This window comes from Dasypus novemcinctus, chromosome X, assembly GCF_030445035.2.
Source record: "Dasypus novemcinctus isolate mDasNov1 chromosome X, mDasNov1.1.hap2, whole genome shotgun sequence".
Classification (NCBI taxonomy): Eukaryota; Metazoa; Chordata; class Mammalia; order Cingulata; family Dasypodidae; genus Dasypus; species Dasypus novemcinctus.
Window position 1 is genome coordinate 185691680 of NC_080704.1, and position 16051 is coordinate 185707730.

Genomic DNA, 16051 nt, shown 5'->3' on the forward strand with positions numbered 1-16051 from the left:
TCTGACTTAACAAAAAAGGTCAATTTTAGTTTATTGCTGTAACTAGCTAGCATTCTTAGGATGCGCATAGCTAAACAGTGTAATTGCCAATTGGCAATATCGTTATTAATGATTATTATTATAATTATTATTAAATGAGACATTGAGTAAGGCTTACCCTTCCTTAAAATTATTAAATGAGACATTGAGTAAGTCTTACCCTCCCTTAAAATCACCCCCAGCACTTGTGTATAAGCTGCCCTTATTTCAGTACAGATGAGACTCTTAAAAAGTTTGCATTGTTAATGCTCGGAAATGTCAAATTCGGTTGGGATGATGGGAGAGTCTGTAAGATTGCTAGTAAGATAGAGCAAAAGGCAAATGAAGTCAAACCAAGAGAAGAAAATAAGATGGGTTTCATGCACATTTAAAACACACATATGCAGTCATATCCCTGAAAACACAGTGCTATGTTTTAGTTAATATATTTATTGCAGCAGGTCTTTAGTCATTATTGCCATGAAAAATTTTTCATGAAATTTCACAAAATCCTTTAAGCTATTAGTATTAGCTTTTTTCTTTTCATGGGGTGATATTGTTAATTTATGAAATATTTACAGCGTTTACAAAAAGCAAGAGAATATCTAATAAAATTTTTTATACTTACAAAATTCATACATTATACTACTGTATTTGAGATGTCTTATTTGGTAAACCAATTAAGCTATAACATAAAATAATTTACAAAGATATATTTAATCTCTCTTAATTCATTGAAAATAAAACCATATTAGCTATAAATAGTCCTTTACAAATCATTGTAAAACACAATGTTTTTAACTCTAGCCTTACCTTTTACAAATACATTTACTAAATGAGTTAGTTCCGATAACAAATAGAACTGTGCATTTAAAACCTCATTTAATACTAAAAAAAACAATAAAAACAAAAACACCTGAAAAAGCAAACTGCCCAGTACTTCAAGTAAAAATTTGTAGAATCAGTTTTTTTGCACACTTGGGGGAAGGGGCACACAACACCTTTTAAATTGAAATATATGAAACATAATATTTTAAAGAATACGTTCAACAAATGTACATCTGGGGCATTTACTCCAAAGAATGATGCTCTAGCAATAGCTCACACATCCAAGACGGGTCAGCCTACTTTGGTAGATAAGCTGGATTGACCAGAGCAATGTTTGCGAAAACTTTCACACAAGTAGCGTAATGTGCCATCTGTTGCCAGTGCCATGGAAGGGGTGTGCCACAACCAGCTAATGACTCTGAATTTTGGGCAAGCTCACCAAAGAATTTAGAGAATAGAACTGACAAAGTTTTAAAAAATCAAATCATATTTACCTGGACCCCATCCATTATTTTAAATATAAAAATACACTTCTCTTGAAAACTAGGAGAAAACACTGCATATTCCAAAATTTCAAAATAATGCAAAACTTACCTACACAGCTATTTTTCCTTTATTAAATCACCACATATGATGGTTTGAAATTTGGCAATTATTTCAAAGTCTTGCTTTTGTGTGATACTTAGGAAGTTGAGATCAATTTGGCTTTGGCAGTAAGATTTATCTTTCACATTTGGATTCATTTTAGCAAATTCAAAGCAACAATTATAAACAGCTTGGGGAAAATCCATTTCATAAACATATCTTTCCCTTTTAATTTAAAATATGTTCATTCAATTAAACCCACAAAATACATACTGTATACATAGTAATTCCAAAGAGGCAAATTAAATTTTATCTTTTCTAAACTGCTTTTTAATGGTGTCAGGATTTTCCAAAACATCATCGTGGCTTTATTCTGACTGCTGTGTGGACACTGTATTTTTCTTATAATATGTATTATAGAAGGCACATATTCATGAGATAAGATTATGTTAGTTCAAGTTCTACATGGAGACAGATATTTTAAATCTACTTTGTACAGAAGCTCAAAATGAAAGTCAAATATTCCCTTTATTCAGAAGTGAGTCTGCACATGGGGCATCATTTGGGAAGGACTTGAAGGTGACGTCGGAGGATCAGAGATCTTGGCAGAGTTGGCGATCTGCAATTCCTCAAGCCGCTTTATGTATTCATCACGCAAAGCTAAGAGCTCCATGTAGCGCTGCTCCACTGGATTCGGCTGCTAAAGAGAAACAAAAGCTGTGGGTTCCCACTTTACACTGGCCCCGCTGCAAGAACTCACCTACTCTACATATCTGTTTTTTTTCCTTACAAATAAACCCTTTTATTGAGGTTTAACACACACAGTTTTGCATCATTTAAAAACATAGAAAAGTACAAGGAGTAATGAAACCAAGACCCAAGTATTTACTGCCAAAAAACAGTGAATGTATATATTTTGTCACACACACGTCACTCTCCTGAATTTGGCATGTAGCCTTCTCATGCAAATTTGTGTATCATATCCCATAAGGAAGTGTCTGGAAACAAAATACTGGTATTATTTTTTTGTTTTTTATTTCTCTCCTCTTACCCTCCCCCCCCCCCCCCCCCCCCCGGTTGTCTGCTCTCAGTGACCATTCGCTGTGTGTTCTTCTGTGACTGCTTCTATCCTTATCAGCGGCACGGGGAATCTGTTTCTTTTTGTTGCATCACCTAGTCGTGTCAGCTCTCCATGTGTGCGGCGCCATTCCTGGGCAGCTCTCCTTACGGGGCACACTCCTTGCACGTGGGGCTCCCCCTACGCGGGGGACACCCCTGCGTGGCAGGGCACTCCTTGCGCGCATCAGCACTGCGTGTGGGCCAGCTCCACATGGTCAAGGAGGCCCGGGGTTTGAACCGCAGACCTCCCATGTGGTAGGCGGACGCCCTAACCACTGGGCCAAGTCCGCTTCCCTGGTATTGTTTTAACTGCTGTTGAACAAATGATGCTATCATTCTGTATTTATCAATCTACAGTTTTGGCCCAATACATTTTGTATTCTATCCCGTTGAATTCCACTGAAAGAATGAACCACAATTTATTCATCACTTCCCTCATTGATGTATATGTGGCTATTTCCAGTGCTCCCATGATTACCCACGATGTTGTGCCAACATCCTTGTATGTATCTCCCCACGCATATGTGTCGGTGTTTCACTTGGGAATTTTCCTAGGAAGGGAGTTGCTGGGGAAGATGGGCCTCTTCAACTTTCCTGGATGTTGCCCAGTTACTCTGAGGTGGTTATAGCATACCATGCTCCCACTAGCAATATCTGGAAGCTCCTGTTGCTCCTCGGCCTCACCAGCAGTTGGAATTCTAAGACTGAAATTTTTGTTTTTAAGATTTTTTATTTATTTATTTACTTTTATTATTTATTTCTCTAACCCTTCCCGCCTCCTCTACCCCCAGTTGTCTGCTCTCTGTCCGTTTGCTGTGTGTTCTGTGTCCGCTTGTATTCTTGTCAGCGGCACCGGGAATCTGTGTCTCGTTTTGTTGCATCCTCTTGCTGTGTCAGCTCTCCGAGTGTGCAGTGCCATCCTGGGCTGGCCGCACTTTTTTCATGTGGGGCGGCTCTCCTTACGGGGTGCACTCCTTGTGCGTGGGGCTTTCCTACGCGGGGGACACCCCTGCATGGCATGGCACTCCTTGTGCACATCAGCACTGCACATGGGCCAGCTCACCACACAGGTTAGGAGGCCTGGGGTTTGAACCACGGACTTCCCATGTGGTAGGCGAACGCCCTATCCATTGGGCCAAGTCTGCTTTGACTGAAGTTTTGATTTGCCAATTTGATGACCATAACACGGTATCTCATGGCTGTTTTGATTTGCCTTATTCTGATGGGGCAGCTTTTCAAATGCTTCCTGCCCACGTGACCACATAGCTGTGTGCAGTGGCTCTGATGCCTACCAGTCTGGGTATAAATCCTGACTCTGCTTCTTAGCCACTGAGTGACCTTGGCCAAGGCACTTTACCTTCTGTGTACCTCCCTTTCCCTATCTGTAAAAGTGGGAATAAAACAGCATGTACCAGCAGGGCTGAAGCAGAGCGAGTGAGAAACAGTCGTTGGTCAGGAGGTCAGAGAGGTAAGGGGTGGGGTTCCATAAGGCCTCAGAGGCCACAGGAAGGACTCAGGTCAGGTGACAGCCATCTGGAGAGCTCTGACAAGGAGAGGGAGAGGGCAGACAGCTCACAGTGCGGGTGGTGGTGTCAGGGGCTGATGAAGGGCATTCAGAGCCCAACAGAATGGATGGGAGATGCCAGAAAATCAACCGGGAATACGGCAGGAGGAGCAAGTTTTGGGTGGTCCACTGGTGGCTCAGTTTGTTCAGTGGGCAGTACAATCATTCCCCTAGGCATTATGATGCTGCCCTCTTACTAGAGCAAGTTTCCACATCTATGGGGGTCTGTTTCTGGACTCTATTTTGTTCCAAAAACAAGTGATATATAGTCAAGGAATTTATTTTTCAATGTTTTCCTCCAAAATTGTCTCAGTGATTTTTCAAACCTCCATTTTTCATCTGAATTTTTAAAATGGCTTGTTGTTGTACTGGCAAAGAGCAATTAGATAAGGAAAGAGTAGAGGTAAAATGATCGTGTCTGCAGATGACATGATTGTATAATGAGAAAACTCAGGAAGGTAAACAGAAAAGCTGTTAGAAATAAAAATATAATTTAGTCAAATAACTGGGTACAAAATATATAGAAATTATCAACGAGAGACAAACAAAAACCATTTAGAAGATATGAATGAAGAGCCCATTTGTGATAGCATAAAACCGGCAAAATAATGAGAATTAAGGATTAAAGTCAGTGACTTTAAATATTATAGCCCAATTTCTCACCTGGGGATTGAATTTTGAAGCCAAGTATGTGCCATCTCGGCTTGATAAAAGAGAGGCAATCAGGAGCATTGGAGCATTGGAGGCTTCAAATGTTTGTTCCTACTTGTATTCCTTATACAGATTCATTCAGAAACCACTTAAACACAGGTTAGCCTGTTATATCTGATGGTCCTTGGCCTCATCCTGTAGTTACTCAGCAAAATCTGAATCTGTCCAACATAAACCTGGTTGAATGCTTCGTGGACTGCAGTGGTTCTTGAAGTGTGGAAGGCAGCCCCCGTCCCTGCGCAACTTTATAATGTGAGTCATTTATACTTTTCCTTTGGGCATGAATAATTTTTTCATATTGAATAAAAGCATCAAATCTTTTCTTGATCGCTCTTTAAATGTCAGTCATTTCCATCTGACTTCTTCTAGGTTAACAGCTCATTGTTGGGAGGGGCTGTACATCCTTTTGTCTCTTTCTACATTCATCAGTAATTATTTGCATACCAACTGGGCCACAATGTAACTTTTAAGAGATTAGGTACATTCTTCTTAGGTTTACACTATATAATAAGAAAAGTCCTATGTGGTATGCTTTTAATCTGTCTCTGCATGAAATAACATTCTCCCTCAGGAAATCTTTTCAGACAATCTAATGTGCTCAGATCACACCTCCGTTATGGCATTTGTCGCCTGCATTATAATCATCAGCTTATGTTTCTGGGCTCCCCTGCCAGCCTGGGAACTCCTTGTGGGTGGAGAATGCCTCTTTTTTTTTTTAAAGATTTATTTTTATTTCTCTCCCCCTCCCCCAGCTGTCTGCTCTCTGTGTTCATTCACTTTATGTTCTTCTGTGACCCCTTCTATCCTTATCAGTGGCACTGGGAATCTGTGTTTCTTTTTGTTGCATCATCTTGTTGTGTCAGCTTTCTGTTGTGTGTGGTGCCATTCCTGGGCAGGCTGCACTTTCTTTCACACTGGGCGGCTCTCCTTATGGGGCACATTCCTTGCGCGTGGGGCTCCCCTACGTGGAGGACACCCCTGCGTGTCAGGGCATTCCTTGCGCGCATCAGCACTGCGCATGGGCCAGCTCCACACGGGTCAAGGAGGCCCAGGGTTTGAACCGCGGACCTCCCATGTGGTAGGCGGATGCCCTATTCATTGGGCTAAGTCCACTTCCCGAGAATGCCTCTTTTTAATCTCTGGGTTCCCCCGGCGCCCAGCACCTGATGTGTGGAACACCCTGCATTTAGGATATGAAGGTATAGTGACTTGAGGGACACGAATTACGTAGGATACTTCACAGTTGGAAGAGCTGCACAGAAAGGAGAAGCTACTTTCCCTTTTGAGCCCATTTCAACAGCTTGTAATATAAACCAATTCATGAGTCAATGTAAAAAAAAAGCTACCAGAGAATGAGCATTCCTGTTTGACCATTACATTTATATATTTAGAAAATAGCAGCTCAAAATTCCTTAAATTTCAAGAATTTCTCCAAGTGCAAATGGGTGAGGGAGGGGAGATTACAGAATCATAAAGAAATTGTTGACACTTTCTAATTGCTGATGGCCAAAAAGGCCATAATAAATCCAGAGAAGGCTTATTTATGTAGATGTATAAAATATTTTTTAATCAGAAAAGGAATATGGTTTCTGTCAGAGTGGTTAGAACCCTGGAAAAATTCTCATTTACTTTTTACCTGATATTTCAAACAACCGCTAAATAAATTCCCTCAATGTGTTTCTCATACTCCAAACTAAACAAGGAAAAGTTCTCCAGCCCACACATCTGTCTCTTTATTATAAAAGCCTCCTATGTGAGTGGCAGAGACCTGGAAAGGAGCGTGTCAACTTGCAAGTGGCATTTCCCGCTGAGAGAAGAGTATGCTGACTGGCGTCTGGCCAGCTGCCCGTGAGGAATCACCAGTCCAGGAGACAGCAGTGAGGGATCAGAGGATGTGCTAATTCAAGACAGGACTGGGAGAACAGGGAGTCGACTATCTGAACTGTGGAGAAATATGTAGGCCTTTACAAAGAGCAACCACCAATGATGTATATTTATAATGCTGAAAACAAATGGCCAAATGGAGATACTTCTGAACCTTTGCAAACAGGCTGGTCCCCTCCCTCCCCTGTTTTTGGATGGAGTGGCGGTGGGAGATGGAAAGCCGAAGTGTGTCTCAAAATCACTGTTTCCAGTTTTGATTGATAAATGGCCAAATGAATTTCCTATTCACTGACAGATCAATTATTTTCACTTTAGAAGTAAATACTCTTGGTAAGAAAAACAGATATGAGCTGACCTAAAGTATGTACACCTGAACCAGACAGGGGAAAATCTATTTTTCTATCCCAAAGGCATTTCTAAGTTTAATCAATATAAAGATTTTCCCAATGACATATATGGGATACATAACAGCTTCGGGTGGTTAAAGGAAATCCGAAATCCTTGGCTAGCAAAACTCAAAAACTTTCCAGAACTTTAAAATCAACCTACATTTTAATTTAAAAAGTTACCTTATTCATGTTCATAGTGAATTTAAGTTAAACAATCAAAACAAATGGTTTAGTAATTAAAAACAAATTTACATCTATTTTTTAGTTTGACATTTTCCCCTCTTATTAAAAACCACTCTCAATAACCTTATCCAGCTCGGAGGTAATCATTCAGTCAACATCATGGTCATTTAATAGCGCCATTTCACTTACTTGCTGCTTGATTCTGGGGTTCCATCTAATGTAGTAATTGACCCAAAGTTCCAAGTGACGCATACTGGCAACTGGATATAAAACTCGATTGATTTCTTTAGTATAGAAGGGATTTTTGTATTTTTCTTTATTACTGTTTATCAGTGACCATAAAGAAACAGTTCTTTCTGTAACTTTCTATAGGGAAAGAAAAAATATAAAGTGTAAGTCAAAACACACACAAATCCACAGGCCATTTTGTATCACCTTGAACCACGTCGCACACATTTACATCACTCTCATAACAGCTTCTGGTATTCTGGGCCAGGGAGTGCTGATATTTGCATAGATAATGCCCTAGTGTGAGAGCTATTATTTCTGCCTGAAGAGTGAGGCGCAGGATGCTGTGACATTAAATGTAATTCACCGACCCAAGAAGGCTCTTCCTGGATAGGTAAAGCATTTATGAACAGAGGGGCTCTAGGTTCTTTTTGTTTTTTGTTTTTTTAGTTTCTAAACTTTTTTGATAAAATACGGTCAAATCAATAAATATTAATTCAATTAATGTGAAAAAGCTCCTAATGGGAAATATACAGATCTCTGAAGTAGAAGTAAGACATTAATCTAGGAACTAGAATTGAAATGGAAGATTAGAGCCTGCACAGTGGTAGCAGAGAAGCTCAGAGGGTTGGGGTCTCTCCTCCCTAGTTTGGCCCTGCTCTGGGCACAGCGTAAGTGTGACAGCACAAGTGCCAGGCAGCTTCTGACCCTGGCTTAGATCAGACTCTCACTGAGCCTGAGTCTGGCTTGGCCATCTTTTAATCCCTACAGTTTTCCACCTATTTTCTGGCCTGGAGGACCTCTCCTTTCTACAGCTGGGTATACTTGCCCCTATTGTCTGAACTTTACAACCCCACCTCCGTTTTATCCCCTTAAACTTTTTATTATATTAGATACATTTTAATAAATTAATTAAAAATATATATATAACTCAAAAACTTCCAATTTAACTGCTTTCAAGTGTACAATTTACATTTCAAGTATACAAATTATATTTACAATATTGTGCTACCATCACCAATATCCATCGCCCCCATTTTTTTAATCACCTTAAACAGAAACTCTGTACCCATGAAGCAATAACTCCCTCTTTTCCTCCCCACCTCAGTCCCTAGTAACCTGTAATCTACTATCTGTCTCTATGAATTTGCTTTTTCTTATTCTCTTTTAATTGAGCAGGAAAATTTTTTTTCATCATGAGATTACACCTAGTTTTTGAATTTTTATATTTCCTAGAACCACAAAATCTTAACCTGTATCTACTTGAGAGCAGATATCTAGAGAAAAAGTTATTCATCAATCACCCAGATGTTTAATATACATCAGGCCAACATCCAGACACTTGAAAACATCTGGATAAAGGTGTCTATTATCTCAAAGATATTCACATTTTCACTTTTTAAAAATAGTATTTGCATGCTTTTTGTTTTTTTATACATGCACATAGTTTAAAAAGTCCAATAGTTTGATGTTTGTTAAGGCAAAAAAAAAAAAAAGCAGACCCTCACCTTTCTCCCCAGAAGCAAAGGGAGTTTAATTCTTTTAATTGATTTGTTCTGCACTTACTTCCAAATCTTTACAAAACATCCTTTTATTGCTATTTCTCGGCTTTCCGTTGTAGGCTGTAGCTGTTGACACTGCACAATGAAAATGTATTTCCTTCCTCCCCCATTCCTACTGCACATTCTCACACTTTCTACCCTGCCTCACACTTCTGACACTTAGCAGAACTTTGACTCGATCAATATTTGGCATTTAGATTCCTATGATTAAGGAAATGATATTCACAGCTGAGCCATGTGGTAGTATTTGGTGGTTTCTCTCCTTTACCTACTCAATTTTTTGTTTCCCCTCAATCTAACAATTACTGTTTTTCTTGGCACTTATCATTAATCCAACCCCCAATTTTGCTCCAATGTTAAACTCCTCCTAAAACACTTAGGCCCAGCAGACACCCTGCCAGTTTCATCTTTGGAGGAGCTCCTTGTACTGGTCACCCCTGTGCCTCCTGCCCTGCTGTCCTCCTAGGATCTCTTTTCAGGATCTGCCTTTCTCTGGTGCTGGGGTTCCTGTCTCCTGAATTCCACATAGTCTTTCTTGTTTTCTTAGAGTGGATACACTGGTAGCTTTCTGAGAAAGGGTGAGTGTAACATAAACTCTTTTTTTGAGAATATACCTGTTTAAGAAGATCTTTAGTCTAAACTCACATTTGGTTAGGTTTGGTTGACTACAGAATTCTAGGTTGAAATTATTTTCCTTTAAGCTTTTTTTTTTAAAGATTTATTTTTTATTTGTTTCTCTCCCCTTCCCCGCCCCAGTTGTCTGTTCTCTGTGTCCATTTGCTGCGTGTGTCCTTTAAGCTTCTGAGGGAAATGTTCTACTGACTTCTAGCTTCCAATGCTGCTATTGAAGAATCCAGAGTCTTTCTAATTTGTGTTTCTTTGCAAATAACCCATTCTTTTTCTCTTTGGATGCTGTGGGATCTCTTCTTCATCTCTGGTATTATGAAGTTTCACAAGCATCTGCCTTAGTAGGGGTCTATTTTCAGTCACTGTGTTTGGCACTTCATAGTGCTTTCAATGTGGAAACTCTTCAAATCTGTAACATGTTCTCAAATTATTTTGTTGATTTCCTGCTCTCTGGTTTCCCTCTTCTATCTGGAACTCCTATTATTTGGACATTGGATGTCCAGGACTGGTCTTGAAATTTTCTTACCGTTTCTCTATTTTTAATTTTCTTATATTCTATTTTCTATCTCTATGCTTTATTTTACAGGAGATTTCTTCAACTTTATATTCCAACTCTTCTGAATTTTTCATTTCTGCCGATGCCCTGCTTTCTCAATAATATCCAGTTCTTATTTTGTGGTACAAATCCCAGGATATTAAATGATGGCTTTTTGTCTGTTTTCCCCCTCCCTACATTGGCTCTATTTCCTCCAAGATGCTTTTTCTCCCTCTTGGTTATTTGGTCTTATTTAGGACTAAAGGATTATGGAGCTGATTGGGAGCTATGACCTACAGGCTGGTCAACTGTTAGATTCTTGGTAAGGAACCTGAGGTGTCCTTCTGCTGGGGCTAGTCAGTTCCCCAGAGTTAGTTATTCTCCCAGGCTCCTGCCAAGAAGACAAGGACCTGGTATCAGAGCACTGGGGGTTAAGTAGGGGAAGAGCAGCCACCCCTTGTCCATTCATCTCATGTCCCTCATGAAACTAAGGTCTCCAGACTGGAGACCCACTCTCATCCTCACCAGAAAGGAAGCCTCCAATCTTCCGTTAATGTCCCCAGCTCCAGAGAGGGGTAGAGGGATCTGTGACATCTAACCACTTATTCCAAACAGACTTTCAACTTACTTTACCTTTTCTCTTTGCACCAGGTACTTGGTACAGTTAATCTCTGGGTCATCTGGGGTTCATGCAATGCAGACTGGGCTAGTCCTTGGCTTTCCTCACTGCTGGTTTGAAATTTACTGATCTCAAGCTAAGTCATTTAGCACTCATCTACCTGATTTACAGCTTTCAAAAGTTTATTGCCATGTCTCCTTTCTCATTTTCCCTGGTCTTGCAGTTTAGACCTTTAAAAAATTCCCTTTGCTAACGGCGGACTTGGCCCAGTGGTTAGGGCATCCATGCACCACAAGGGAGGTTCGTGGTTCAAACCCTGGGCCTCCTTGACCAGTGTGGAGCTGGCCCATGTGCAGTGCTGATGCGCGCAAGGAGAGCCATGTCATGCAGGGTTGTCACACCCATGCGTAGGGGAGCCCCACGCGCAAGGAGCACACCCCGTAAGGAGAGCTGCCCAGTGCGAAAGAAAGTGCAGCCTGCCTAGGAATGGCGCCACCCACACGGAGAGCTGACACAACAAGATGACACAACAAAAAGAAACACAGATTCCGGTGCCGCTGACAACAACAGAAACAGACAAAGACGATGACGCAGCAAAATAGACACAGGGAACTGACAACCGGGGAGGGGAGATAAATAAATAAATAAATAAATAAATCTTTTTTTAAAAATTCCCTTTGTTAACATTATTATGGAGTTTCAGGAGGGTGCCTTGCATACCTTTCAAGTCATTCCTACTAAAACTCCCTGTGGGCAAGGCTAGTATCTTATGTACCTGTTATACCTCTGGTAAAAACTAGATACTTTAATAAACATTGATCAGTTGAAATGAAAACACCCAAGCTTTGGGTGAAAAATGAGAACCTTGACTTCTAGTCGACCAAGAAGGCAGAGTAAGATGCTCCAAGGCACCATTCCCTGCTCCAGAATCTTTGAACAAATAGCAAAAACTGGCAGAGCCATCTTCTTCAGAACTTCAGAAAACAGTTAAAGGGTACAGTAACTGGTTGAGTGCCAAATCAAGAAAACACAGCATTAAAAAATGGTAGGAGAAGCTCATGGTGTCCCTGCTGGCCCTTACCCCATACCCCCTCCCCAGGGTTGTGTGGAGCCAGCCTGCACTCCCATCAAGCATATTAGAGTGTCTGTTTGTTGGTGTCAGTCTATCAGGTGGCAGCCTGAAAAACTGAACCAGGAAACACTTCTCCAGTTTGCCCTTTCAGAACTTACCCTACAAGCAAAGAGAGCATTCAGACAGCTGAAGTAGTACAAGAAAGGATTAAGTTGAAGCAGCCTGGGACAAAGGATTACGGCTTATAGACACATAATTGAACATCTCGGAGGGGGTAAAATCTCTCTTATAGGGAGTGGAAGGGATATCAGGACTCCTGTAAACAGGGGAAGTCCTAAGGCCAGAAGCCAGCACAAACTGGGATAAGAAGCAGGTTCCAAAAAGACAGAGAGGGCCCTGCACTTCACATTTGCTGATTGTTGTGATATGAGGGCAGAACTCTGAAGGAAAACACCAGCCAATGCAGGGCCAATTGCAAAAACTGTGAAAGGTTTTTTGGTTTTGTTTTTTCTTTTGTTTTTTGCATTTGTTTGTTTTTGTTAGCTCTCAGCACTCAAGGAAATCTCTGGTATCATTAAATGGATACAAACTTAAGGAAAAGACAAGTCAGGGACGAAATCCTATAGTTAACACTTTAAAATATTAAAAAGTACAATGTGCACAAAAGAATGACATGACAAACAAAGAAACAGGAAATAATGGCTTACCCAAAAGAACAAGATAAAAATTCAGAGACCATATATGAAGACTAGACTTGGACATACCAGACAAAGACTTAAAAAATGATCCTCAATATACTCAAGGACATAAAGGAAAACAGGGACAAAGAACTAAAAGATATTGGGAAAACAATGAATGAACAAGAAAGGAATCTCAATAAAGAGAAATTTTATAAAGGAACCAAACAGAAATAGTGGAGTTGAAACTCACAATAAATGAAATGAGAAATTACCTATAAAGTTTTAATAGGAAACTGGAGCTGGTAAAATAATGAATCAGTGAAGTCAAAGACAAGACAATTGAAATGATTCAGGCTGAGAAGCAGAAAGAAAAAAAGAATGAAAAAAGTGAACAGATTCTAAGAAACCTATAGGATACTGTGAAATGTACCAATATATGCATTATGGAGTCTCAGAAGAAGAGAGAAAGAAAGGGGAGGAAGGAATATTCAAAGAAATAATGGTAGAAAACTTCTCAAATTTAACAAAAGACATGAATATGCACATCCAAGAAGACCAATGAAGCCCAAACAGGATAAAGTAGAAGAGAAACACATCCAGACATGTTGTAGTCCAACTGTTAAATGCCAAGAACAAGAAGAGAGTTTTGAAAGCTGCAAGAGAAAAGCAAAAAGTTATGTACAAGAGAGCCCCAATAAGATTAAGTGCAACTTTCTCATCAGAAACCATGGAGGGAAGAAGGCAGTGGGAAAATATTTAAAATGCTGAAAAAAAACAATGCTCGCCGTAGTAGTCAGGGTTCTCTAGGGAAAGAGAACTGACAAGATATTTGGTAAATGCTATGAGATTTTAAAACCATCTCATGAAACCATGAGGATGCATGAGTCCAAATTCCACAGGGCAGGCTGTAAGCTGGGAACTCCAAGGAAGGTTTTTAAAGAATTCTCCAGGAGAGACTGGCTGGCTAAAGCAGAGAAATTCCCTCAGTTAATTGTAGATGTAATCAGACATAGATGCAATCAATTTACTGTTGATTTAAGTCCATGAAATTTATTTACAATAACAATCAGGCCAGTGTTTGCTTGACCAAATGACTGGGTACCATCACCTGGCCAATTTGACATATGAACCTTACCATCACACTAGCTAAGAATTTTATATTCAGCAAGACTGCCTTTCAAAACTGAGGGAGAGATTAAGACATTTTCATATAACCAGAAGTGGAGTGAGTTTTTCACCACTGAACCTGCCTTACAGGCAATGTGAAAGTGAGTTTTTCAGACAGAAAAGTAAAGGACACTAGACTGCTTAAAAGCAGCATAAAGAAATAAATACTTCCAGTAAAGTTAACCATAAAAATGCCAGTAATACTGTATCATATATTTTGGCATGTAACTCCTCTTTTTACTTCCTACAGGTTCTAAAATACAAATATATAAAAAGTAATGATATTATGCGTGACTGTTCTGTAAACCTACAACTCTCTAATAAAAAAAGGTAATGATAAATCTATGGCTTTAGACAGACACTGTACAAAGATATAATCTGTAACAATACAACAAAAAGAGGGGGAACAGAGGACTATAGGAACATAGTTTGAAGTTAAGCTGGTGTCAAATAAAACATGATTGTCATAGATTCAGGATGTTAAATTTAAGCCCCATGGTAACCATGAAGAAAATATATGGAAAATATATACAGAAAGAAATGAGAAAGGATTCAAAACTGTACACTACAAAAAATTAAATAAATATGGAAGTAGGCATTAATGGAAGAATTGAAGGACTAAAATGGTATAAGACTCAAAAAGACCAAACAGCAAAATGAGAAAAGAAAAGTCCTGCATTATCAGTGGTTGTTTTCAACGCAAATGAATTAAACTGCCCAGTCAAAAGGCAGAGATTGGCAGAATAGATACAAATGCATGACCCAACTAAATGCTGTTTACAAGAGACTCACCTGAGATTCAAAGACACAAGGAAGTTGAAAGTGGAAGTAAGGAGAAAATATATCATGCAAATAGTAAACAAAAGAGAGCTGGGATAGCTATACAAACATCAGATAAAATAGACTTAAGTAAAAAACTGTTAGAGGGACTAGGAAGGTCACCATACACTGATATAGGGGTCAATTCAACAAGAACTCATGACAATTATAAATGTATATGCACCTAACAGCAGAACCCCAACATACATAAAGAAATTATTGACAGATTTGAAGGGAGAAATAGATGGTTCTACATTAATAGTAGGATACTTTCAATAATGGATAGAATATCTAGGGAGAAGATCATTAAGGAAATACAATACTTGAAAGATACTATAAAACAACTCGACCCAGCAGACATATATAGAAGACGTTACCCAACAGCAGTAGAACACATTTTTCTCTAGTACACACAGATCATTCTCCAGGACAGACCACATGGTAAGTCACAGAAGAAGTCTCAAATTTAAAAATACTGAAATCATACAATGTATCTTCTCAGATGATAATAAAATGAAGTTGGAACTCAATAAAAGAGGGAGAAATGGAAAATTCAGAAATATGTGGAAATTAAACAATGTACTCTTTAAGCAATTAATGGTTAAATGAAGAAATCACAAGGAAAATTAGGAATTATCTTTAGGCAAATGAAAGCAAAAACACAACATACCAAAACTCATGGGGTGTGGCAAAGGCAGTGCAGAGAGAGAAATGTATGACTCTACTTATATTAAAAAGAAGAAAGATTTCAAATCAGAGACCTAATCTCACAATTGGTGGATCTAGAAAAAGTAGAGCAAACTAAACATAAACTGAGCATGAGGAAGAAAATAAAAATAAAAGAGTGGTGATAAATGAAATAGAGAATAAAAAAATCAATAGAGAGAATCAATGAAACCAAAAGTTGATTTTTTTGAAAAGACTGATGAAATCAACAAACCTCTAGCTAGACTGACACAGAGAAAAAGAGGATGCAAATAACTAAAATCAGAAACAAAAGGGGGGACATTACTACTGACCCCAAAGAAATAAAAGGATTTTAATAGGATACTATAAAGTATATGTCAACAAAATTAAATAACCTAGATGAAATGGACAAATTCCTAGAAACACACAAACTACCTAAACTGACTCAAGAAGAAATAGATCTCAAAAGACCAATAACAAGTGAAGAGAATGAATTGGTATTCAAAACCTCCCAACATGGAAGCAACTGTAGTTCAATCAGATGGGCTCCCAGCCTACCATAAAGGAGACCCTGAGTTTGCACCCTAGGGCCTCCTTGTGAAGGCAGGCTCGCCTGCACATCGCAGAGTGCTACCGGCCCACAAGCACTGTAGAGAGCCAACTCAGCAAGGTGACGCAACAAAAAAAAAGGGAGACAAAAAAAACCCACAGAGGAGTGCACAGTGAATGGACACAGAGAGCAAAACAACAAGCAAGCTGCAAGGGTGGGAGGGA

The 16051-nt window shown here is 39.3% G+C and overlaps 1 protein-coding gene across 20 annotated transcripts in view; it reads right to left on the minus strand.

Annotated features, from left to right (window-relative positions):
- Window positions 1–448: 448 nt before the first annotated feature.
- Window positions 449–16051, minus strand: part of MTM1 (myotubularin 1) — a 105757-nt gene continuing 90154 nt past the window's right edge. For 15 of the 20 annotated variants that reach the window (XM_071212952.1, XM_058291685.2, XM_058291692.1 and 12 more), the window contains 2 exons: window positions 7471–7647; window positions 449–2131 (listed from right to left, as the gene is read on the minus strand). In XM_071212952.1, coding sequence (XP_071069053.1) covers window positions 1964–2131; window positions 7471–7647 — 345 coding nt within the window. In that variant the 3' untranslated portion in view covers window positions 449–1963. The remainder of the gene's footprint in view (window positions 2132–7470; window positions 7648–16051) is intronic. The other 5 variants (XM_058291695.1, XM_071212954.1, XM_058291686.1 and 2 more) reach the window with 1 other exon arrangement.